This window comes from Trachurus japonicus, chromosome 14, assembly GCF_045865225.1.
Source record: "Trachurus japonicus isolate A0001 chromosome 14, Traja_1.0".
Classification (NCBI taxonomy): Eukaryota; Metazoa; Chordata; class Actinopteri; order Carangiformes; family Carangidae; genus Trachurus; species Trachurus japonicus.
In genome coordinates this window covers 27,392,763-27,420,705 of record NC_140920.1, presented here as the reverse complement: position 1 = coordinate 27,420,705, position 27,943 = coordinate 27,392,763, and the positions used below count along the sequence as shown (strand labels likewise).

General features: G+C 40.4%; 1 protein-coding gene across 4 annotated transcripts in view; it reads right to left on the bottom strand.

The window, feature by feature from the left end:
* Positions 1 to 27,943, bottom strand: part of ntm (neurotrimin) — a 492,089-nt gene that overhangs the window by 43,792 nt on the left and 420,354 nt on the right. For all 4 annotated transcript variants that reach the window (XM_085798695.1, XM_085798697.1, XM_085798694.1 and 1 more), the window contains one exon: positions 24,950 to 25,182. In XM_085798695.1, coding sequence (XP_085654821.1) covers positions 24,950 to 25,182 — 233 coding nt within the window. The remainder of the gene's footprint in view (positions 1 to 24,949; positions 25,183 to 27,943) is intronic.

Below are 27,943 nucleotides of genomic sequence, written 5' to 3'. Positions count from 1 at the left end.
TTTCCTACCGTCACTCTGCCACTGAACGTAAAACCATGGCGACACCACATGGCAGCCAGCATCAAGCTTACCCGCTCTGAATGATATGAACGTCAAATTCAGAGCTTACCGGAACACTTCAGTTTGTTGATGGGGGTGACTGATTAATGAAAAACATACTTTTGAACAAAATGATCGTTTTTCGTGAATAGATAACAGGAGAAGTTACACGATGTCCCTTGAATGGTGTGTAGTTATGTATGATTGTATGATAAATAAGCTGGAACACATGATAATCACAAGATGTTGAAGGTATCTAAAGTAAAGTGAGAGGTTCGTTCTAATATGAGTTGTTTATAGCTGTTTTCATATTTATAGACATGTTGTCACGGATGAAAGTCCAGATTCTCAAGCTGCCATGCAGTGCGTCATGACGGGAATGGAGGTAGAAACCGATTGCTGTCACAGCCTCTGACACGCTCACCTATAATGTGTGATAAATGTATTTTTTCAGATACTGCCCCATTTCCAAGTGGACTGTGTGCTCAGAAATATCGAAGTATGAATTCAACTGCAATCTCCACCGAGCTGTCTGGTTCCTCGGAACAAGTCTCTTAATGCCTCCTCGTTCAGGGCTAAAATTAGGCTGAGACAATTCTATCCTGAGCCAGGCTGCGGAACCGCGCTCTGAACCTGTGAACACATTGTCACAGTACATCTTATTAAGTTGCGATAATAAGAGCACTCCATTAGTCTAAAGACCTCCCTTGAAACAAATAGCCCCTGAATGAGGTGAGGTGGTTTCACCTGTTTGAATGCAGCACCACTTCAAAGAGGATCTCTGCGCCAGTAGTCCATTGATTGAAAACACATTCTCAAAGCAGGCTGAGTTGTGTTGTGTGCACTTTCCGCTGTATAAACCAGAGCTGCAAAATTATATTGATTTCTTTGCAGTCAGACAATTTTATGGCTACCAGTCTTTTTTTTTTTTCTCTCAAGGCAGGCTGCTTAATCAAACTCTCTTCTAAATGAACCGTTGGACAAAGCTCCTCTGAGGCAGACACCTAAAGTATCCACAGTACAAGAGAAGAGGTGGTAACAAGATAAAAATTTTGCAGTAACCAAGGTCTGTGAAATATGAATTCATCATGCTCATCTGCAGCACTATCTCTGAAAAAAAATGTTCTGAAGCATTCCATGTAGATAAAAGACAGTTTTCAGGAAACGAATAATAAAAGTTATATCATGACGATGACGTCAAAAAAAAAAAAAAAAACATCCTCTGCTTTCTGAGTGTTAAACTTTAAACTGCAATTTTAAAGTAGTTCAGGGTAAATAGCCTCTGAACAAGAAAATGAAAGATCTATAATACAGAGCACTTTGTACAGGACAGATATTACCAAGTCCTTTGAGAGTGCTTCTCCAAGGTGAAGACAGATGGTAACAATGAGGAGAGTAAACCTTGCCTGCATGGATCGCAGCCTTTGTTATGCCCTTTCTTCCTTTATAGATCACTCACGAGAGTCACTGAAAGTCTCTAATAAGAAGATCAAAGAGCTGGTTCCATTAAATTTAAAACATCCACGGGGACGCCTCCTTCACGTTTGTTCTGTGAAAACCAACATGGATGGATGTCCACAGTGAGCCTGATACCGCAATATCAAACATGCCAAAGGAGGTGATAATAATAGTAATACTAAAATATTCTCAAGTTACATAACTCATTATTCATTAGATTTTTCACAATTCCCTCTAGTGACTGGTTTGGTACCAGTGTTATCAATATTTTATATTACAGAGTAGTCAATGCATGATGTGTCAATAGATTTTCTGCAGGGTCAAATCACAACAGTGATGTAAAAATAACATAAATGGCATTTAGAATAGCCTATGTGTTGTGTAGATTATTTCCATATTGGATGTACAGTTAAAGCTCTATTGAATTACATACTTTCAGTCTTTTTGTCCTTTTATTGTAATAAGCAGCTGGATTTATTTATTTATTTTTTTAAATATCATTTCAAATTTTAAATATCATATCCCTATGTGCAAGAACATGCTTGTCCTTCTGGGCACCACACAGAATGTTCTATAACACAATAAATAAAATAAAATAAAATAAAAAGATGTGTGAGCTCCTTTAAGAAAATTTACATTTAGCGATTTTTATCCAAAGCAACTGTTCAGTGTGGGTACATCAGTACAGCCTCAGTGCAGTGGGAGACCTTGGTGTCGGTACAAAGTACTACGTCTATTTAATAAGTGAAGGAGATCAGTTGAAGAAGTGCAGCATAAGTGCTAGTTATGCTCGTTGGGTTGTTAGAGGTGTGAGGTGAGCAGGTGCTCTCTGTAGAGATGAATCTTCAAGAGACTCTTGAAGATAGAGAGCGATGCCCTGCTCCGAGTAGCTTGTAGATTCAGTAGCTTGCTCCATCGTCAAGGAACCACAGACCAGGAGACTCACTTATAAAACCTGTACTATGAAAACCTGAAAGCAGCGTAGCCTACGCAAGAAATACATTGGATTTAAAGGAGAGATATTATGCCCCCTTTCCACGAATTAAAATAGTTCCCAGGTGTCCTAAAGACATGTCTGTGACATGCTTTGGTCAAAATACCCTGAGAATCAAACATCACAGCTTTCAGTCCTGTTCAGAACGGCTGGTTTCAGTGTCTGTCCCTTTAAATGCAAATGAACCACTGCTTGCCCCACCTCACCCCTTCTACTGGTCCCAGGTAGGGGTGGTATTATGCAAATTTTAATGCTAGTTACATCACTGGAAGAAAACTGAGGGAACAGCTCGTAAAACCACATGGATTTCAATCAGGAAGCCTGGACATTACAGATTTTTTTGTCAATTCTCACATTTTAGGGGCCGGAAGGCAAGACAAACACCCAAATGAGTTGCCACACGAGTTCACCCGAGAAAGGAAAATAAATTTGATTGGTCGTTAGTGAGCAGGCGGGATATGGGCGGGACTGAGCTCGGTACGTGTGTGTGTGTGTGTGTGTGTTTAGCTAACATAGCTAACAGTTAGCTAGTAGACTTGCTACGTTATAGCTTGCTAACTTAGCTAGCTAGGCTAAGTGATGGGCTGTAGGGATCTGGAGGAGGAGAGTGGAGTAGGGACGGAGGAGAGTTTGTGTCGGTGGTGGTGGACGAGTCTCCTCCATCGTACCCCTCGTTTTTCTCAGACGTTTGATTGACGGATGACAGATCCAATATCACTGGCTGATGAATCGTGAGCAACGTGATGCATAATTTGTGCGCCTCCATTATGCAATGCGAAAAAAAACTACCCCACTTTCACCCCGTATTTACTTGAGAATAGAATTTTGCGCAAAGTTTGGCCTATGTCGTCTGATAGATGAGTGATTACACTAATTTTAAGACCCATTATGGGCTCAAAATCTATTTTCTTTTCTGAATACCTTTAAAGAGTGATATTTCCATAATATGTTCCATTTAAAAGACAGTGCAAACGCACACCTGCAAGAAATGCTCCCTTAATAAATCACAGTCAAATTGGAAATTTCACCAAGGATCCACTGCATATTATGCCCTTGATTATGCCCACTTTTACCACAAATGGTCAATGCGAGCACCCCCAGAGTACTGATGCATATAAATGACCCTGTTGATCAACGGTTCTTTACAATGAATCATGGAAACGAGCGATAAGAAAGGGAAGAAGAGGAACTTCTCCATCACAGATCGAGGTGCCTGTGGGTGAAGTGGAGGTCAGCAGAGAAATTGTTTCTGTTTGGTGGCCCCAGCAGTGAGGTCACCACCGAAAGAAAATATTGTGAGGGGAGACTTGTGTAGAGAGGCCGGGAGCTGATCCTCTGTGCCATACTGTGCAGAACGACAAACACCTTGACGATCTGGGAGAGTGTTTTTGGATGGTTGGGGTTAGAGGTGAGAGTACAGAAGCATGGATGGTGTTTCCGCACATCTCCTCAGTGTAAATATCATTAGACTTAGAATTACCAAGCCCTCTGAGCTGAGACACTACCACATTTGTCAGGACCAAGTTACAGTCACATATGTCTAAGACATTCATTTAATGCATGTGGTTTCTTGTTTCTATTTACTGGAAGATGGAGCCCTCATCACAAGAGTAATGTCAATTGCACTGATTACTGTACACTTGGACAATGGAGCAAACTGCCTTTGGATATTGACCTATTGACCTACAGTAAGTCATTGAGGGGGGTTTTAGCTGAACTAATCTACATTTTTACCTTAATTAAACAGCTTTGGCGTAATTGTGATGGTTTAATAAATGCTTTGGAGGCTCTCTTCCTTCCACCTAACGTCTCTTGGCTGAACACCAATCTTACAAGATCAGCTCCATTGCCCCAGTGTCCCAGCTGCAGTCTCTGCGGCACCGCGACACAAACGCGCCCTGTAACCCATAATCTCTTGTTTATGATAACACTACACAAATATACATGTCATAACTAGGGATGGGTATTGATAAGAATTTAACGATTCCGATTCCATTATCGATATTGCTTATCGATTCGATTCCTTATCGATTCTCTTATCGATTCTCTTATCGATTCTCATTGGGTGAGGGAATAAAAGAGAAATGGGTTTGTTTGCATTAATGCAGTGGTTCCCAACCTTTTTTGGCTCATGACCCCTTTTGACATCACAAATTTCTGGTGACCCTCATTCAAGATGAGCAAGCTCAGATATTTGTATATGCTGCATTTATTTGATCTTGATTTATATTCAAGAAAGTGGAATGTATAAAGAATATAGTTGTTTAAGATTGTGAAAAATAATTAGTTTATTTAAAAAAAAAATTTAATCAATTACTAGACATTTAAGGCGATCCCATTTGAATTCCAGGCGACCCCACATGGGGTCCCAACCCCAAGGTTGAAAACACTGCATTAATGGCTCTAACATTAAAAAAGTTGACAGGACCGACCTGCCTGGACAGGTTAACACTATAGACCACTGTGGCTGTGGGCCAGCTGTGCTCACAGGAGGAATTTAACAATGTTTCCATTACATGGTTTTTATGCATCTGTATCTTCTCACTAGTTATTGTTTTCATAACGTTCGTTTTTATGCGGAGTGAGCGAGCGAGCGAAAGAGAGAGAGCGCGCGAGAGAAAAGACACAGGGCGCAGCTACCGTTTCACGTGGCTACGACGAAACCTGAAAGGAAGTGGTTAGAATGAAGAGAGAAAAACAGAAAGAATAGACATGTAGCCTGTTCAGGAGACGTTGACCTGTCCTCTCGACGTGAGGGAGGGAGGACCGGATGGAGGCTCACAGGTTTAGTGATGAGGAAACGTCACTGTCAGCTGCATCTGTCAGCAGCTCCGCTCCACGCAGACACGCCACTAACTTTATTTTGTGAGAACAAACGGTGACATGTGGATATAAACACTAAGCACCCCCATTTATAATGATGATTGGTTTTAACGTAACGTAACGTCATGTAATTAATCAATTCATGCGCGAGTTTCTGAACCAAACAGAATCGATAAGGGAATCGTTAAAGCAGACACGCACACGATTCCAAGAATTGATCCAAGCTGGAACCGGTTCCGAAGAGGAACCGGTTTTCGATACCCATCCCTAGTCATAACGCGTATATGATAAATAACTTTATCCACCGCTCCATGGATTGCTGTCTCGCCGGCTTTGTTGAAAACAACTGCACATGGCCGAGAGGAGGGTTAGCAAAACAGCTTGCAAAGTTCCCCTTTAAAACCGAGATTGGTAAGAACCTGTATTCATGCTGGGATGGTGCCGTTGGTCTGTCTGACACTGAACCCAGATCAGTACATAGATCAACAGAACAGTATCTTTTATCCAGTCATCATCATGGGCAGGAAGATTGACCTGGTCTTTACACACTTCCCTCTGACCCTCTGTTCAACCATTCTTCAGGCAGCTCCAGAGCCTCCATCATGAAGCACACCACAGCATTTATACATTCACCGCCATCAGGCTGATTCATTCACTTCACCAAACTGATTGCAACAATCAGTGGAAGCCCCTCCCACACCCCAGGGTAACGTTTGGAATTAGGAAAATGGTGTGTGAATACAATGTATTGATTTACATGGTGTCTCCAGTGCACTCTGTGCTTCAGAACACAGCTGTGTTTTACACACAAAATATATTAAATTAAATTGCACATGCTAATATCAGAACATTTAATCAAATATGTCTACATGTGTCAATTAAATATACAAAGGATCTCACATTTAATAACTGTAATCTGTCTTCAATAAACCACCTTCACCACCATCTGAGAACCAGGTTTCCCCCTCTCACCAAAATGTTTATGGGCAAGTTGCTGTACAGGTGCACACATCGTCCTGTCATATGTGTTTTTAAAGATCCTAACCTTTGTGGGCAGTGGTGTACACATCTTTCAGGCCCTGTTCTGTGCGTATGCATGGAGAAGCGTCGGGCTGTGTGATTGATCTCAAGTAGCTGGTCACTCTGAAGTTAGTGTTAGTGAATTAGTGTTAGTGACTTGAATTTGGTTCTGATGGCCCTTGGAGGATGATTGACGGAGGCACATGTGCCCTTTTGTGCTTATGGCAGCCACACTCTGGAGACTTCCACTGTGTGATGAACAACACAGTGACTGAGGTGAGGGATCCCTGGTTTGAATGGAGAGCTAGGTGTCATACTGAGTCAGATAAGATCTGATTTCTCTCAAAGTGTAAAGTGTCACGGCAGATGCAATATGGTCGGTGGCACAAAGTCTGTATGTGTTGATGGACCCAATGTGTGTGTGTAAAATATGTTTTGGATATTTTGGAAATCCTACTAACATGAACAATTGAAATTATATGTATAAGTACAAGTACTTTTCAGATTTTTTTACATGAGATAACATCCAGCTTCCTCTCCTGTCAGTCAGCTGTAACAGGTATTAATTTTGTTGATTTTATGTTGATTATTGTTAATTTATTTAAACAAATCCACACACACTAATAAGAAACTAACTGAAACCCTCATACCTAGCAAATCCAGACACAAATGTTAACGGTGTGGCTCCATAAATGATTCCTTGACTATATTTTAACTTCATTATGCAAATGAAGGACTGTCCTCATTTACTTTCCCATCAATATGTTAATGATGTTTGTGTCAAATACACTTTTCTCTCACTTCCTTCTTTGATCTGATTGTTTTGAAATGAGAGTTGATGTCCTTTTTTGTGATAATGTGAATTTTAATTGTGACAACATTCCACGTGAAATATTTTACCTCCAAGATTTCCAAGGACATCAGCTCAGCCAATCACCAATTAGTGAAGACTCAACATTTTAAAGTTTGAATTAAAAATACATCAGATCATGACCTCATTTACATTTGAATTTTGCCACACCTCTGGCACAAAATAATAATTTAAATTCTAATAAGAAAAAATAAATAAATAAAACTGAGGAAAAGTTTTGCTATCCCAAAGTTCAAGTTTGCTTTAATACATGAATTGGCAGTGGAAAGATCCAAGAGATCGTTGACTCTAACCCTAACTCCAATCTAATCATGTCCAGTGTCATAGCCCTGCTTTAAAAACCATTTGTCATTCAGCTAAAGCTTCCATCCCCTCACCACAGCTCAGCAGAGACCAATTGCGGCCAAAACATAAAAGTGAAACTTGTACTAAAAAGGAAACTTGTGATTGAAGTCAAGACTGTGGATTTTGTCCACAGTTTCTCTCTACTACACAGAAACAATCCAAACACCAGAGACCAAAGCTGATATGATATGAGGCCAGTCAGAGAAATCCCACATTACGTTTGATCACTTCAGTTACAGCGTGTCATCGTGGCTGTGGTTTGGTCTGACTCTGGATGTAAATGCCAGCATTTCGCCTTTGGAAAAGTCCGACTCACTACAGACCATTTCACCAGCAAACACTCCTACATGTATGTCCTGTCAGGAGATTAACACACGGAATGACACATCCTCACAGACTGCACTTCATGCACTGCATCTTAAAGGTTTGTGTTACTAGGTTTTATTATTGAGCTTCATTAGAAAGCTTCAAATCACTTGACTATGCTGAAAAACAATGTATTAATATTATTACTTTGATCTATATTAATTTATGTATGATTGGAAGTGTTACATTTGGTCCATTGGTCCTCCAATGATTCCGTTATCTATCTCTTTTTCTTATTTTATAGTTCATTTGGTCATAATTAAGTCTTAGCAGACTTTTTTTTATCACCACATTCCTTGAATGGATTGTACAGGTACATGATAAATATCTCTTCAACAAAGAAATTCACTTGGATTGATGTGATATTTAGGGGAAAAAAAACAGGAACAACAACATTTATTATTTTATAAATTGACAGCTTCATCTTATCGTCCACATACAGTATTTTAGCATTGTGATGTGACCGCCTTTGTGGGCAGTAACATCAGCATCTGAAGTGATAAGCGTCTGGTGCGGTGTGTCGCTCACATTCAGACAGTGCTCATGTTGGAAACCAACATCTGAAGATGTCTGTGATGTCTCCTGATATGAAAACATCTGACGATTCAGGTGATGGTTGTGTACTGTATAGTGGCGATGTTCTTTTTTTGTTTTTTTTCCAGGATGCCTCACACTCATTAGGTTTCCTGAATAAATAAAACGTTATTTCATCTTATTTTTTTGTTTCTTTTTTTTTTTTTTTTGCTAACCTTGACACATCTGTCCAAGTTATCATTTCGTCATTTCCATTTCAAAGTAACAAGGACACATCTCTATTTTAACATTTGAGGATGATCAACCAAAAGTGTATGAATAGAGTGTCACCAGTGCTTTAACTTGTTTTAGTTTCATCAGCCTTGTTTGTAAGACAAAATCTCTATGAATAATTTATTGGATGTCAGCTTAATCCCCATTTACCCTTCCTGAATGACAAAAGCATACAGCAAGTGTGTCAGCAGAGCTTCTATTCTGCTGTGGTGCTAGAGGCCGAGGCAGAACCTCTGTTTGTGGAATAAATAAAGTTTCAGATGTGCTCAATACAAACTGTCAGGTTATGACACGTTGGAATATTTTTGTTGTATTGCTAATTATAATAACAACACTGTGAAATACACAGAGTCCTGTTTGAATCTGTGTTCTCAGAGAGACGAGACAAGAGCCAAGTAGAGTGGCTTAACGTGCAACACTTCCTGCTGATGTGTGGAAGGCAGTGTATTGATTTTATTATACATGTATATATGCTGATGTTTGTTGAGGGTGGCTGGTCAAAGGGTATCGTATTAGATTTCTGGTTGTGTATGTTTTTTTTTTCTTCCCCTTGTGGCCTGAACGTTGCCATGACATAAATGAGTTGTGCATGTATGCAAATGGATGTGTGCCAGGACGAGAACGTGCCTGATAATAGTCTTGCAGCTGACTGGCCCCTCAGTGGATATGAACCATGATGTTGCGCCTACGCTGCAAGGAGATAATTTTAGACTTTTTGTTTCTAATTTTTATTGGCAACTTTAAATCTCGGCTAAAAATCTTGTTTATTTTCTCAATCTTATGGTACAATTCGACATGTTGTTGCCTATTTTTGTTAGTTTTATTGTATCATTGTGATTATTTCATTGGGCTAAGAGCTAAGCTACAGAGGCCAATGGGATTTCTTGGTTTCCCTCATCAAACTCATCAAATACACAATCCAACAACTCCAAAACGCTCTGGTGGACAAGTTGTGACCTGCACATTCACCACGCTATGAGATAATAATGGAACGTTACGAGACAGAGTTGTTTTCAAGGTAAATTCATGCAAAACCGCGGATGCGTGTTCCCGTCGGAGGCAGTTTTTTGGTAATCAGTCTCTGCATTTGCCTCAAAAACAACTATGTCTCTTATCATTCCGTTATTATCTCATAGCGTGGTGAATGTGCAGGTCACAACTTGTCCACCAGAGCGTTTTGGAGTTGTTGGATTGTGTATTTGATGAGTTTGATGAGGGAAACCAAGAAATCCCATTAGCCTCCGCAGCGTAGCTCTGAGCAGCTTGCGGCTCTGCTCTGCCATTCAGTTTGCACCGACAATTAAAGGTAACGAACCTACTGCTAAGACTAGGGATTATTGCAATGGGCCAAATTGCCAGAATGTTGAACTATCCCTTTAAGTAAAAACTGAATTGACTTCAACTGAATTGAACTCAATTGAATTACCGTGATTATAATATGGTTATTTTGGCCTGTGTCTCCCCTGATGCTGGAATATACATCAATTTATTGAAAAGCACTTTGTAAAAAACAACTTATCTGCTCCTGTTGCTACTTGGGCCTTAGGGAAGATGTGTCTCAGCCACCCCCTCATCAGGAATTAACATATTTGTTGGAAACTGGTGCCCAATCTCACAGTTATCATGAAAATAGTAGTCAAATGTGAAGAACACACATGACTCGAAGTCAAGATGCTCAAGATGAAGAACAGGAAAAAGAAAGAAGCACAAAGACGGTAGCTGAATATCTGTCCAAATAAAGTAAAACAAAATAAAAATAAATCAAACATGTGAAAGAGTGCCAGGTATTACAGGTATGACCCGCTGGTTGGTTTATTTGAGGCAGCCCTCCACAATATCGACACTGACTATGTATTGATTTCACATTTTTTAAAACTATTTCAAATGGGTAAAATCTTGTGTTATTGTCGAGCTATGCGCAGCGTATTGATTCGCTCGGCCCTCTCTCTTACAAGCATTGACAACGGGCCCGTCTGTGCACAGCTCCTCCTCCTCTCCGCGGACACGCTGAATCAAAACATGATCATGCGTGGGAGGAAAGAGTGTTGTTGGCTTTTCCCCACAGAGACGACGGTTGGCATCGCTGCTAGTCAGTATCGACCGCCTGTGCGAGTGGATAATGTTAATGTTAACTCTTTAACACTGACACTTGGTGTTTGTGGCCCCTCAATCCAGATGAATATTGAGCAAATGTTCTCCGAGACCGGAAAGGGCTCGTCCTGAGGAAGTTGCGAAGAAAGTCTGGACCAGAGGCATTAGCATAACAAGAGTACATAGAAAAGTTTGCAAAATACATGTGGGGAGGCTGAACGGTCCCACTACTGTGATTAGCTGTCCAATTAATTTGTTTCCAATATTTCCAGGCTACAACCAGAGCCGCTGTGGCAGCTGAAGCAGAGAGGGTCAGGGAGGGATGGCAGCCAGTGAGGAGAGAGATGTAGGAGAGGAGGCAGCCAACACGCTGAGAGGACAGACTGACAGCAAACAGAGCAGCACAAGGGGCACTGTTTAGAAAATGCTGTCCCCCTGCCCTGTCCATCATTTCAAATGGCTGTCCAACGTTTGGACAATAAAAAAAAAAACAAATGTTCCTTTTGTCTATGCATCTTTATTCTGTTTACACCATAAATTGCCCACAGTATTGGGCTGTGTGCTCCTGTCCCTTCCTACAAAATGTCTGTGCACGCAAAGTGTTTGTGTGAATGTGTCTGTGGAGTCATCAGATTGATTTTGTCTGGCCCCAATTTCCTATAAAGCATGTTAAATTTGCTTTTAATAGAGGTGCAACCTCATGTCGTCTCTGAGAGAGAACCGCATGTGCTTCAAAGAGCGCCCCGAGTAAATCAGCAGCCTATAATAAAATTATATTTCATCCACTGTGGGGGTGCTGCAATCTCTACAATCTGTCAAAGTCATTTTTATTCATTCGTGTTTTAAAGCACAATTATTTTATGAAAACCTAAAACAAATCTAAATGTATAGTTGTGTTTCAACATAGGACATATGTCTGCGTTAGAGCAGAACAGCTGTGTAATGTTTATAGAAAAGGCATTAGGCAAGCTGCCATTTATATATGTCACCAATTAAAACTGAATTTGGAGAAAATCTGCAAAATAGCAAGCAAATAAAAAGCAAAAACAGGTCTCTCCACTACTGTTATGTGGATAATCATTAAGATAAATGGCAGGTGATGAGGATTTGGTGGATATTTTCTCAAATGCTCAATAACTACGTCTGCTCCCATTTTATCAATACACCAACTGTTCCTCCACAGGCAGACCTGATTTTTTGGGTTGTTTTAATAATAGGAGGATATAAACCCATCCCTATTTCAGCCAATATTCATTTGCATCTTGGCAAACTGGCACCATTAACAGTATGGTGAAGCAGCTCAGGTTTGCAGTACTGAACAATTATCACTGGATTTCTGAAATGCTGGAGAAAACTTGAAAGCATACCAATTCTTAGGCACATTTATTAATGAAGACCTGTGAATTATAACAAATTGTAAATCGCTGAATGTTAAAGTTTGCGTATCATGTCCACATGTTCAGCCTTCCCTATGTGTTAGGACTCAGTGCAGTGTCACACTGCCACACAAACTGCAGCAGTTGGCATGAGGATTTTCAGCTGGCTCCTACCCCATGATTACACTTAACGTGTTATGTCAGGCAAAGGGTGTTTGGTCCTGAGTGCACTTCAAATTTCCAAATTTGTATTAACCTCCCTACATCATGGTGATTCTGCACGGAAAGCAATGATCACTGCATGATATCTGACCACCGTTAAATGGGAAAGTGGGTCAAGACCAAAGCAGTGCTGAATCTGGCTTCCTTTGGCTTCTGAAAGAAAACGCCACTTTCTATCACTAAACTATTCAAATATTTTAGAGAATGATTAGTGCATGTCTAGAACCCGGAGTGACAAAGAGAAACTTCAGTTCACACTTTCCATATGGCGCGTCACCCACCCACGGCAGGGATTCATCAGAGACACAGTTTCTGTATTTTTATACATTAGTCATTAAAGTACTCAGTGTATCTCAGTGTGAGTCTACTCGTATATAGAACATCAAAACTTTCCCATTGTCCTATGAGACAAAACAGCCAAATAAACATCAGAGTTGTATTCCTTGTGTCCTAATTCTTGTTTCAGCTCACATACACACATGTACACACACCTTTCTCAGATGTGCTCATGCAAGAAGCAAATCTCTATCAGCCGCTGCTCTCTGGCTGACCCTGACCTCTCACCTCCTACAGGGTGCTGAACTAAACATTATTTTCCCACAGGGATTTACAGAGCATCACATGTTAACCTTAGGGCTGAAGTCTGCACAGTGTGTGAGTGTGTGTTTATCCCTGCTGTGGTCTCCTCAGGATTAATAAGCAAACTGTATCTGGGAGTGAAAGGAGATTTCAGCAACATCTTTCTCATTATCGAACACTACAGCCAATGAGCCAATCTTTCCGAATAGACAGAGGGAAACAATTTATCATGTCGTGTCACTTTTAGCAGTGTCTGACTTGTCCACTCAAGCATACAAATTCACACAGCGATGACCATTATGTCACAATTTATTTTCATGAAGCTATCAGGAGAGTCTGAAATATATATCAGGGGACTATTTCAGTGAAGGGACAGTTAAAGGGATAACGAGGAGTTTTGAAAAAGTGAAGCGTTTTCACACTACATTTATGAGCCTCCGCGCGCACCGTAAAATTCTTTGACCGGCGCAAGACAGACTCATGTTTTCATTCATCAATAATCAAAGTCAGAGGTTCAAAGAGGATCACATACCATCGTAGTTCCGACCATAAATGGCGATTCAGCGGCGTTATTCTCATAACTCGCCACAAAACCGAAAGTAAGGAAACGCTGGTCGGCTCGACCAGCATTTCCGCCACCACTAATAATAACAAAATAACGATAGAGGCAAAATTATATATTTATCGAAAATGGGCCCATTAACAAGTGTGGGTAATGGAGATTCATCCACATTAACGTGAGACTTTTAAATAACCAAATAGAAACTCCTCGTTGTCCCTTTAAAGTTTCCCCATTTTCAAGAGTAACCTCATAAAGAAAAACATAACAAGAGGCATCTCTAAATATTAGTTTAAGATTGAAACTGAAATAAAATATATATAAATGCTTCTCTTGTTAGTCAAACTTTTGCTTTTCTCCAGCACTTGTTTTGGTCACATCCGTGTGCGTGGTGAAAATTCTTTTCGGTGAAAAAGTTTGTACAAACGCATTTCCAGTAATCTCTAGATACTCTCTTTGATAGGCACTTGGTTGCTTGCATGGCAATAAGTAATGTGAGATTGTGTGATTACATCCAAAACATATTTGATTTTGCTGATAGCAAACCTGCAGGCGTCAGGATATATACAGTCAGCGCAATCTGAGGAGATGATCTGCAGTGACAGAGGCTGAAAATGAAAATGACCTTAATATTATCTTGTCTGAGAGGCAAAAACAATGATAGTCCATGAAACACGGACACTTTGACCTGTTTGTTTCATGAAAAAAATATATAAATCAATAATTAAAAATAAAGAAAAGAAACAAAAACTCCTGAGACTCCAGCTCTCTGAATACTTATTTTCTAAGATACTTCATTTTGGACCAAACACAGGTGCATCGATTCTGCATCACTAGAGTTATGCCAATAAACACAGTGAAATGAATGGCAACCAGTTCATTAGTTTGTGAGATAATGTATCTGAAGCTACAGCTGAACAAAGACATACCTTTATCAATCAGCCACAATGGTGAACCAATGGTTAAAGGTGAAGTGAATGTGATTGATTATCTTGCTACAATGGCACCTGTCAATGGGTGGGATGCATTAGGCAGCAGGTGCAGTGTTGAATCTCATCTATTCTGTTTTATCACAAATACAAAGGCAGGCAAAATTTGATTTTTTTTTTTTACAGTACAAAAAAAATAACAATGATAAAATGTTTAATACATGAATGAGAAAAGCAAAATGTCACCTTGAACTCTCCAGAGTGGCAAGTATTCCTAGAATAAAGTTTTGTACCTCAAGATAATCAATGAAAGGCGTATGAATGCCCGAGGTTTATTGACACATGTGGGTTGAAGGTTGGCTGGTGTGGTCCAGTTCCACAGAAGAGCAACTGCAGCATAGCGCTTTTCTATTCAAGTGAATGGGAACCAAGTGAATGGAAAGTGGGCATGATTTCATGTGTCCTTTGGTGAAGAATTGCAGCAACAACCCCGCAACACATTGTCACTGACCTTTACTATTCAAGTATTTCTCAGCTGTTTCAATGAACCCACTTTCCTTACTGCACTCTCGCCTGCTTTTGTTGTCACCTAGGCAACAGTGAGTCAGGGCCATGCTCAAGTTTTGGTTTTTACCGCTTGAGAAAGAGGTTTCGACCAATTGCAGTGATTGAGGATAGTCCTCTGACATGAACAGTCACTCAGGATGTTATTGACTAAAACACATATGTGCAAAGTGTAAGATGTATTTAGGGGGATGAGTGTGAATAATGTGTAGCTCCCAGCTCAGAGTGGCAGTGAAACATAAAAGGAAAATCCATTTCAAAAAGTGGATTTTTAAGAGTTATTTAAAGATGAGATGAGTCGAGTTTGTTGCCATGGTCTGCAAAGACCTATGTCTATATGTTTCCTTCATGACTGTGGAACAATACAGGGTCAAAGGGGTCAAAATCCAGTTTACACAAAAGGCGACTGGCTGGTCCAGCTTAACCTAGCTAAGAAAGCAGCAGTTGACGGAGACCACCAGATTTAATCTGTCTATCTGTCTGTCTAACTATCTATCTATTGAAACCTTTATTTAAAATCAAGCAGCATTTTAAAAATGCTCAAAAACACAACATATTGGGCCCTAGTTTCGTAGAACAGCCGCATGGGGTGTGTCCAGGCGCACTTTGCAAGTTTCATGCATGGCGCAGTCCGGTGCAGGCGTGAAGTGGGATTAACAGCCGATTTGGATCTTCACCAATCAAAGGAGCTCCTCTCCTCACCTTTAACTGCGCCGCGGGCGATGCGCGCTGCAAGTTTGTCATTTTATACTTTGACATGGACGGAGGAGACAGCGACGCCAGAGGCCGAACCTCTCCCAGGAGGAAACAGGTGTTTTGGTCCGGGAGGTCCGAGCTCAGAGTGGCCGAATAAGGAGTTTATTAATATCGTTAGTAAGAGAGGACAGTCCAACTATTGCGGACTAGTGAGACTTGTTGCGTATGAACTGATGAAGCCTCTTGGATAAGAGGCGAAACGTCATCCCAGACAAATACAAGTCCAGTTGCCTACGATTCAATTTGCCCAGAAAAGAACGATGACCTGGATGAATGAGAATATCCATAGACATCGTTAATCAGGTTTGCCCTGATATACTGAGAACTGTTGCCCAGTGTAAAAAAAAAACAAAAAACAAATAAAAAAACTCACATTTAGTAACCCTGTGTAAGAAAATTGAGAGGTGTACACTAATCTCAACATACACAAACACCATGCGTAACAGGGATGAAATCAGGAGCAACTCAGTGTAAAGGACGCATTGCCGAGCGTCTCTCTCTCTCGCTTTGTCTCTCTGTCCGTCCGTCTCTTTTTTATTTATTTTTTTCTGAAATGAGAGATGCTGAGTATAGGCTATATTATATTTAGTTTTTTTAGTTTTTCATTAGTTTGCATAACAGTTAGCCTGGAACTGTGGAAACTTGCACTGCGCCACAAAACTAGGGCCCATAGAGTCTTATAAAGTCTTAACATTGCATTTTCATCTCTGATCTTAAAGCAGAAGTAAGTGATATATTTGTGTTAATATAAGTCTTAAATAGTTATATCTTCCGACAGCAATCACTTACATAGAGTGTTTGGTCTGAAACACGGGTCTGTCAGTCACTCTGCTCTGCTCTGAGTCGAGGAGAAAACATTTATCGTATCCTACAGTTTTTATCCAATGAGGAGAGAGAACGGCATGCAGGGCTGTGTGTGCAGCCAAGGGACGCCGTGAATGTGGCGACGTAGGGACGAGGACTGTTATGGTGCGTTCAAGGAAACTCGTATTTTTCCGACCGTGAAGTGGTACCAGTTCGATCTGGTACGAGTTCACCGGTCGGAAGTTACGAGTGGCCGTTATAGTGACTTTCACCGGTAAAACAGGTCGGAGAAACACGAGTGGGTTGCCTGAAACGCTACAAAGTCGTAAGTTGTGACTTGAAGCTGTAATTTACGATTTCAAAAGCCTGCCTGGAACGCAGCATTAGCGAAAACGACCGGACCACTTACTTCTGCTTTAACCAGACTGCTTTTCTCTGTTGCTGCCATTTATTCCCATTGTGTCTCTGAGTTCTTCTTTTCAGGCTCAAACTAAACCAGACTGTGTCTTTTGCAGCAGCAACAGGTTCTGAATGGTAGAACTTTGACCACCTGGACTGAGGAATAGACTGTATGTATAGGTTGAAAACACAGCTAAGACTTCTTCTAACCTTTCCTGCAAAGCATGAAAATGTATTTACTTCCTCATTTGAGTATATTCTCATGCTGGAGATAGCAGTGCACAAGCAGTTCAAGAACAGTCCTGATTCACAAAGGTTTCCACGTGGATAGGAGCAGACCAGAGCTCTGCACAAGTTTCATTCCTCAGATTTATTTATTCAAAATGTTTACTGTATGTCTCACGTCTTTTATTTCTACAGTACAGAATGACTTTCACTGAATGAACAGATGGATTTATTTTGTTTACTTGCTTAGAACCCACTGACTGATAATCTTGACCTCAGATCCGACAGCTCCGGGGCCCGAGTGCTCAGAGACAGGAAGACCCTCTGATAAAATATTAAAATATTAAAATGAGAAGGAGGAGAGTCGTTCCGATATAATGGGCTCTTTTTGACAGCGTAAATCTCCTTAACAAAACTTGACATTACTGCGCCTGTGAAGACAGTTTCACTGATCATTTCATTAGAGCTGCTGTTTAATTTACACTCTGTAACAGGGAGATAACCTTAGAGCTCTGACACCGTAATGTGCTTATGGCTTTAACTAGATCACCATATTTATGTGTGCATAGTTATTTGGTGCCTGAAACAATTAAAGCGTCCTGCATGTCCTTACTTAATTAAAAAAAAAAAAAAAAGTTGGCATGAGAGTGTGTTTGTAGAACTATTACCAGTATTGTTTCTTAAATTCTCAAATCAACATGTATAAATAACCATTCAAAGAATATTACAGTAGATAACATAAAATATTAATGCTTATAGCTTGGTGGGCATACTGTATAGTCAGTTGCACTATACTCTTTCAGGTAGGAGCCATAGGCCCATGTAGTGTGGCTGATATATACCATGCCAGACACCAGTGTAGATAAAGTTTTTTTTTAATGGCAGTTAGAATAAAGTCCTAAAAGTATTCAAACACACAGCGTTGTTACCCTCACAGCTCTGTTCCTGAAGAGTGTTCAGTTGAAAAGCCCCTTTGTCACTCATACCTGTGTGCCTTTTGAAATAAAAACAAAGAAGCTCTGTAAAGAGCTGAATTCTGTCTCTATCATAAAACAGCCCAGATAAAATGACTGGTGCCCATTAGAAGTGATGATAAATAAATGGATAGTGGTGATGTTTTATCCAGATCTGTCTAAATATAGCTGTAATCTTAGAGTCTGTCACTCAGCCCATTCTAGACAAAACATAATTGTGGTCTTAGGTTTAACTACGTGCATGAACATGGACAAGAGAAAAGAAAAGTGTGTCTGAGTGTGTCATGGTCTGTGTGGTCTTGTGTGTTCCATGTCTTGTTTGATTTAATTCCCTGTGTCTTTTCTTACTGTCACATCCTGTGTAGTTATTTCCTGTGTTATTTTGTAATTCTGTGTCCTGTTTTCCTGTGTGTCTTAGTCTGTCTTTCATTATGTTCCTGTTTCCTGTTTTACTTTTGTTCCCTGTCTTCCTGTCAAAGGGATAGTTCAACATTTTGGCAAATTGGCCCATTGCCATAATCCCTATAGTTTTATGAGTAGGTGCAGAGAATGGCGAGCTGCTGAGAGCTACGCTACGGAGGCTAATGGGATTTCTTGGTTTCGCTCATCAAACTCATCAAATACACAATTCAGCAACTCCAAAACGCTATGGTGGACGAGTTGTGACCTGCACATTCAGCACACTATGAGATAAAAATGGAACATTGTTTTGCAAAAACACTAATGCGTGTTCCCGTCGGGGGCAGTTTTTCAGCAAGCAGTCTCTGGATTTGCCTCGAAAACAACTATCCCTTTAAGTTTCCCGCCTGTTTGATTACCTCATGTGCCTCACCTGTGTATGATTGCACCACCTTGTGTAACTCGTGTTCCAGTGTTCCTCCTGTTGTCCCTGAGTCTACAAGGTAAAATAAAGACATTTTTTGTCCACGTACTGGCTCCTGAGTGTCTGTATTTGGGTGCAGTCTTCCTGAAAATCCTGACAGAGTGGTGGTAAAGAAAAACCACTGAGAAATCAACAAGTTGACCTCAAAGATCAAAAGAGTGCAGTTACACCACTGCTCAAGTCAAAGTGGGCTCCAAGGGAGAAGATCCAGGAGAGCCAAAAAAGGGGGGCAGATTTATGAGACAGCCAGACTGGAGATTGGTAAAGAATGCATGTGAATGAACCACAAATCTTTTGGGAAAATGCCCTGCAGACTGTTGAAACACAATTAGAGCTGTTTGGTAAGTCACATCAGCTCGGAAAATAAGCTTTCCTCTCTGCTGCCTTGCTGCGTCGGGCACAGGGAGCGGTCGCGGGGCAGAATGAAATCAGAATATGTCGAAGGCACTGTGGAGCGACACACTCTGCCCAGTGTCTGAAAGCTTTGTCTCGGTCACAGGTCATAGATCGTCTACCAGGGTAATGACCCAAAACATACATCCAAAAGCAGCCAAGAATGAATGAGAAGAAAATACTGGACGGGTTCTCTGGTGAGACTGGATCTTAATCCAGCTGAACATCCATGCAAGGAGGGTTTGGGTGGCATGTTGGGACTGGAGCTGTTTTCTCTGGAGGAGGAGGAGGAGGGGAGGGCTGAATAAGCGGATGAGAGGTGAGGAAGTCTTTTTAAGAGCTACAAAAGTGCTTGATTGCAGTGATTGCCTCAAAAGGAAGTGCTACATTGAAAGCAAAGTGTCTTTCGAATATAGATCTAATAACAATTCAGTTTCTCAGAGAGGTTTTTTAAAGTGGGAGGTGGGTCTCATCAGGGAGGCTTCCAACAGGTTTCCGTGAATGGAACGTTAAGTTACTGCATTAGTTATCAAAAGGAGAGTGAATCAGTCTAAATGTGTATGATTTGGTTGGAGAGATAGTTCAGAGATACGGCATTATGCCTTCCCTGGAGCGAAAAATAAAAACCTTATGACGTTCTTTTTTTCTTGAGTTGAGTTATTTCAAGCAGCAGTATTGTGTTATCCTCACTCCGATATCATACAGAGTCAAATAACATAATCGTGATCCCACAGGCCTCCACAAATAGAGCAAAACGCAGCAGGTAAACCAAGATGTGATGAGGGGTGGGGGGACTTATTCCACAGTTTGAAGACATATTTTTGTCCCCTCTATAATTTCATTCATATGCCTTGTTAGTTAAACCCATGTCTAACAGCTGCAGGCACCAATTTTGTAAGCAGTGACTTAGGTTGTCTTTACACTACAGGCCTTGATGCCCAATTCCAATTTGTTGCCTATATCCAATTTTTTTGACTGTCTTTTCTTTTTACATGTTCTATCAGAAGTGGGCCATATCTGACCTGCTTTTCTTGTGTGGAACAAACCACTGAAGAGGAAATACGATGGGATATTGTCACGTTATAATTCCATAATAATTATAAACGGAATGTGAGTCTGGTGCTCAAAGTTTATATCCAGCTCGTCACTGTTTACAAAGTGAACGTCTAGTCTGTCCTTACAAAATAAAGTTAGTGAAGTGGCTGCGTGGAGCGGAGCTGTTGTGAGATGAGCAGCTGACAGTGACAGTTGTGTTACCATACGATATTCCATCGCTCACATATAATAGTGAGGACAGGACAAAGCCTCTTGGACATATTTGTGGACATTGTTTGTGTTTCCTCTCTTGATTTCTAAACGGCTCGGTTCAGTTTTTGCCGATAGAAAACGTGAAATCTGGTGTTTCTCTCGTGAAGTCTCTTTTTTTCACACTCCCTCAAATGAATGTTACTTTATATAAAAATAAGAACTAGAGATGAAAAAAAAACAGACGCTCGGACACCACGAAAATAAAACACTGGGTAACACTTTATTTTAAGGGGTCCTTGTTCCTGTGTAGTTACCTAATTAATTACAGTGTAATTACCTATGTAACTGCATGTAATAGCATGTACTTACATTGTAAATACATTGTGTATTTTGGTGTACTTACAGGTCCTTGTTACACTTGTAATAAGAAATGCTTGTTACAATACCTGGTCAAAGTGGCCTCTCTCTTTGGGGAAGGGGTACATCTGCAAGAAAAATGGGTGAAACCACAACCCATGTTGCCTGGGAAAACTTTTCCATCAATCTTCCTCCTGCCTCTTGAGTCTTGGAACATTTATGCTGTTTCACAACTTAGTCTATGTAACAGTTGTGTTAATACACCGTTGTTACTCTTTGATACAGTGGAATGAGCACATTAAAATAAAGTGTACCTGGGATACCTCAGTCCTTAAACATGCAATAACCAGTGTCTTCAGTCTTGTACCACTTGTGCTGTTTCACAACTTAGTATATGTAACAGTTGTTTTAATACACCTTTGTTACTCTTTGATACAGTGTAATAAGCACATTAAAGTGTACCTGCTGGGATACCTCAGTCCTTACACATTAACTGCAATAATCAGTGTCTTTGATAGTGTACCACTTGTGCTGTTACACAACTTAGTATATGTAACGATTGTGTTAGTACACACTTGTTACTCTTTGATACAGTGGAATAAGCACATTAAAATAAAGTGTACCTGCTACATACTTACATGTAACATCATGCAGAAACTTGGTACTCAAGTATTTTTACATAAACCAATAACTAGAATAGCATTTTTTCAGAAAATGAGACAATGCTGGATAACTCAATTCATATGGAACTGAAAACATCATCAGCAATCTGTATGCATAAAACCACACACTCAAAAAAATGCATTTCAGTGTTCCTTTATCGTCCTTTATTTTTATTATCACCAAAAAACCACAAGGCTTGATCTTTTCCTGTCCTTTAATGGAGTCCTCTATTACTCCTCCGTAAAACTGCAATGATCACAGAAACACAATTTACTTACAGTACTTACAGTAGCATTGCATGAATAGGTACACTTCTATTAGCATCCAGATTAACAAAATGAAAAGAGTTAGCATAGACTGAAAGCTAGCAAGGTATATTTACCGAAAACATAACTAATCATGTCTTAATTACAAAAATACACAATCATGTAACACTATTGACATATTCTACTCACAGATAGACATTCCCCAAGGCAAAAGCGTCCAACAATATTATTTAGCAGTCTGTTTAGCCGTCTGTGCTCACTTTTACACCCGAGCATGAGAAGTGAGCATGCAACAGAAAAAACACAACATAGCTGGACTTGACGAGCCGAGCGCTCACTTCGATGCGGTTTCTCTGAACCAAAGAGAAGACCACTCACTCAGACATGGTTTCTTTGAACAAAAGCACACACTTTTTTAGCCCTCAAAGACAGTACAAAGACACTGGTTATTGCAGTTAATTTGTAAGAGTTGAGGTATCCCGACCCAGGTACACTTTATTTTAATGTGCTTATTTCACTGTATCAAAGAGTAACTAGTGTGTACTAACACAACTATTACATATACTAAGTTGTGTAACAGCACACTTGGTACACTATCGAAGACACTGGTTATTGCAGTTAATGTTTAAGGACTGAGGTATCCCAGCAGGTACACTTTAATGTTCTTATTACACTGTATCAAAGAGTAACAACGGTGTACTAACACAACTGTTACATATACTAAGTTGTGTAACAGCATACATGTTCCAGGACTCAAGAGGCAGGAGGAAGATTGATGGAAAAGGTTGCCCAGGCAACATGGGTTGTGGTTTCACCCATTTTTCTTGCAGATGTACCCCTTCCCCAAAGAGAGTGGCCACTTTGACCAGGTATTGTAACAAGCATTTCTTATTACAAGTGTAACAAGGACCTGTAAGTACACCAAAATACACAATGTATTTACAATGTAAGTACATGCTATTACATGCAGTTACATAGGTAATTACACTGTAATTAATTAGGTAACTACTCAGGAACAAGGACCCCTTAAAATAAAGTGTTACCAAACACGGTAATAATTCCTGTGACAGTGACCACAGCTGGCCATGGTAGTCCAGGTCAGTCCCACGTGTTAATCACAGGCTACAGAGGTTCAGCGAAACCTGTGGGCACGAGAATTAATATTATTATTGATGACGTACGACACGCCACCATGCGTTTTTGTCCTGTTTACACATTCATGTTACAGATCCGATTCTGTGCCACTTGAGAGGAAACAATCGGAATTGGGCCACTTGAACCATGCAGTGTAAAGACTGCCTTAGTGTCACATCTTGTGTTGTTTAAATAATATTTTCCCCCTGCAATTGGCCAATCAAAACTCATTTGACCATGACTTTTCCAAGATAGAAAAAAACATATGTATGATGAGTTTTGGGGCTCTGTAAGAGTCCCCAGAAGGGGAGGGAGAGGGAAAAATCTATTAGATTGTCTTCATCGTTAACATAATGTGAGGCCGTCTCTCTAATGAAGAGGGTTGTTGAGCTGATGGTTAAAGGTATCTTGGTCTCGAACCGTCATGACCGCCGTGTCCACATCAGTCCAAGCGCTCCCCAGCAAGATCATGTCCATCTGCTCACTCTTGCCCCCGTGACCTGCCTCATAGCTTCACTGAATATGCATGTGTTGCTTACGTAAAGGAATAGACACATCAAGTAAGCTGACACCGCGCTGGAATTACTGTAAGATGTAATTACTGTGGGGCGTCGCGTGGCATAGTGGTTAGAGCGGGCGCCCCATGTATAGAGGCACAGTCCTCGCTGCGGTCAGCCCCGGTTCGAGTCCCGCGTCGGGCGCCATTTGCTGCATGTCATCCCCCCTCTCTCTGCCTCCCCATTTCCTGTCTGTCTCAACTGTACTATCTATAAAGGCATAAAAAGCCCAAAAAATATACTTAAAAAAAAAAAAAAGATGTAATTACTGTACCCTGATGGTGTAAAGGTTTACAAAATAAAATAAGGGAGAGGAAAAGTTATCATCTTTAAAACTACTGTACTCTGAGTTCATTCACAGCCAGTCCTGAAATGATGAATAAAAAAAAGCTGGAGTCAATTTAATGGTGATTGTGGTTTTAGAACGTTTGTATCGTTTGAACTGTCTCATTAATGTTGTATTATTCTAATTTGGCATCAGGTTGAAGACGAAAACAGAGGATAAGACATTCAGACTCTGCCGATGATACAGTATCTGCTTGTTTTCTGTGTTATGAACTCAGGGTCGGCGTCTTATGAGCAGCGCTTCATGCTGCACGGCTCATCTGCATATTAAATCGGTCACATTTAACATTTTATTTCTCATTATGCTATGTGTATCCAGCGCAGTGCACCTCACTGTGCGCAGCATCTCTATGAGGAGACTATTACAACTCCACACATCATTTTAGCTCAAGTATCTCAACATCTGGCATTCCCCATTAACCTCACCTAACGCAGTGAATGAGGCACACACGCCCCTCCCTCTCCTTGAGCAAGGCATTTAGCCCCTAATTGCTCCAGTGGAGCAATGAATGAGGAAATGAGATTCAAGAAAAGAAAGAAAGAAAGAAAGCACGTGTCTGTTTTCTCTCTCTGGTTTGTTCACTTATGCCCTCATGTGCTGGTGTGTGGGAATAACAGGACCATCAATCACACAGTGTTACCTCTACTGTCTGACAGTGTCTCAGTGTGATGTGGCTGCATCAGATAACAAAGCATGTTATTTGGAGGATTTTCATGTGCCTAAAAAAAGATTATTGTTTACAATTTTACATTAGACAGTTAAGCTGCTATAGGAAATCCAAGAGATAGATTTAAGACTGGCAGCAGGTTGAAAGAAAAGAGAAAAAAAAACACTAAACAATGGATTCAAAATACAGATTATTTCTACTTATCTAGTAGAAGGAGTGTTGCATGTGTGTTACCTTGGACGAGGATGTGAACTGAGGTGGTTCTTGGTCGACTGCTGGTCTGGACCGCGCACACATACTGCCCCTCATCTGTCATGTCCACGTTTTCAATCTTGATGGTAAACTCCTCTTGATTAAGGGTCACCAGACTCACCCGGGGATCCACCGACCATTTGTCTTCTCCAGCGTACAGTATACTTGACCGGTTCAGCCACGCTGTGTGTGTGACAACATCCCCCTGTGCACACCTGCAAAAGGAATACAAATAAGTTTCAAAGTCTGTTTTGTTTTTTTGTTTTATTTTCTCCCAAAAAGTGGAGTAGAAGTTAGATGAAGCGCTGGCAGTCGTAACACATATGGATATGCATTTATATCTTGTAATATTCTTGGTTGATTTACTGTAATGTAAACATCTCAAATGCCTTGTTTGACATTTAGCACATTCAAAATGCCATAATTACTCCTTTGGTAAATGGAGTGCACTTATAGAGCACTCTTTACAGTACATCTTGTCAACCACTCAAGTGAGTGGTTCAAGTTGCAGTGATGCATCCACACACACACACACACACACACACTCATACAGAGTTTCCTTCCTACACATACACTCATACAATGATGGAATATATATTCATCGGAGGAGATAGATAGATAGATAGATAGATAGATAGATAGATAGATAGATAGATAGATAGATAGATAGATAGATAGATAGATAGATAGATAGATAGATAGATAGATAGATAGATAGATAGATAGATAGATAGATAGATAGATAGATAGATAGATAGATAGATAGATAGATAGATAGATAGATAGATAGATAGATAGATAGATAGATAGATAGATAGATAGATAGATAGATCGATCGATCGATAGATAGATAGATATCATGTATATCATCCATGTGGAAACATTTTGGCTTCTCAGTGAAACACAACGGCGACGGTATGCGAGAGGTCGACCGGACCGTCTCCGATGTTTCACAGATGTGCGGTGCGTCGCTACAAACGCATCCAACACGTTAACACATATAAGACGGCGTCACCCCGATATGTCAATCACTGGTGGGAGGCAAAAAACATATCCCCGCTGCTTTCAAGCTGCCTCTTTACATGAACACAGACAGAACCAAAATCATCACGAAAGCAGTTGGCATACAGTATAGCCTGCCCTGCATATACTATATTAACTGTGTAATACAACAATGTTAGTTTCTTATAATAGTTGCAATTTGTCAAGTTCTACCAGGATGTTTTTTTTTCCCTCTAGAATGAAAAAATTGTATTTTAACAATCCTAATGCACTTGTTTTATGTTTTGTTCTATTTATTTTTAACTTTTAACAGAAGATGGTTTTCAGTTTTGCATTCAATATGTGTCTGTTCTACCGAACCCATACTGGACAGTGACTTACAGCCCTGATAGACAGACAGACAGACAGACAGACAGACAGACAGACAGACAGACAGACAGACAGACAGACAGACAGACAGACAGACAGACAGACAGACAGACAGACAGACAGACAGACAGACAGACAGATAGATAGACAGACAGACAGACAGATAGATAGATAGATAGATAGATAGATAGATAGATAGATAGATAGATAGATAGATAGATGTGCAATATGCAGATAAATGAAGAACAGCCTCCAGAACATACACCCATAGTAAGTTAATTGCAACACCTGCCTAAAACCACTGATTGAATTTCAGAGGCTGCCGTCTGCGCTGCTGTTTAACTGGATTATGTCATGACCACCCCATTTCTATCAGCGAGGTTGAGCTAATGACACATAGTTGTCCCTGATAAACCGGCAACTGCGTGTACATGAGGACACTTTATTATCCACTGCAGCCCCGGAGTGATTTTGTCTTTTGTCTGTCTGGATGAGGACTCATCACAGTGATCAACCAGAGAGGAAGAACTAATCAGTGGAACCAGCTGCTGAAGTGTTTGGTTCTGCGTAGCACACTGCTGTAAAAGCTCACTGATGCTGATAAAGCGTGAAAGTGTAGAGCGGCGAACAGACCCCGGGTCAGCTGGATTGTATAGGCTTATTCTGAGGAGGCACACGCTCTGCATACAAAAAGGTACAATAAGTAGTCTTCAGTTGGTTTTGTTATGACGGGAACATAACCAGAGGTTTTACTTCCCTACACAATCAGCCTCACTAAAGTTTAGCTAATTTTATAGTTCATTATGAAGAAACCGCAGGATTGTTGCAGGAAATTATAATGTGATGGAAAACTGTAAGTAAGCAGACTACCAATGGCATTTCAATTATTAAAAAAATCATATTTGCACAAACTATTGACAATTTTTCAATAAGCTCCGTAACTAGACACATTGTACAAATGCAAATGCAGCTCTGGAGCAGTCATCGGGTTCCTTTTGTTAATCTGCCCACACACTTGCTTTGTGACATTCTAAAACTGATGGAGACAATAAGCTGAAACTGCACCGCCGTGTTCGGCTGCAATTACAACAGATTGGTTTCACCAGTCACAAAATGCCGCTTTGATACAGGAGCCGGGTCACTGATCTTTGACTGTTTCCATGGAGCAACACATCTGCTAGTTTTTTCCAGATATTTTTTTCTGGGGATCCCACTGTGAAAGTGCTGACAAAGTTGCAGAAAATAAATTTAATTAAAATCAAAAAAAAAAAAAAGTACAACTTGCAAATGGAGCGTGCCAACAGAGGAAGAAAATCATACTACTTGTACAAACTGTACTTCTGGCTGCCAAACGCCTGTTTATCATCTGGGTGTATTTAAATCTCAGTTGGCTAATTTTCCAATGTACAGAAGAGCAACAGATTTCAACATTAAAACCGTTTAGAGCGATGGCAGTGTAACAGGAGCTCAACGCCTCGCAGCTGAAACACTCTCAGCTCCATTTATGCTGCCACGCTTTTTTGTTAGAGCATCAGTCACTTCCACTTGAGTGGCTGCAGTAGGGTCAATGGCATCCTTGGGGCATTTGTGGCCCTACTATGTTGG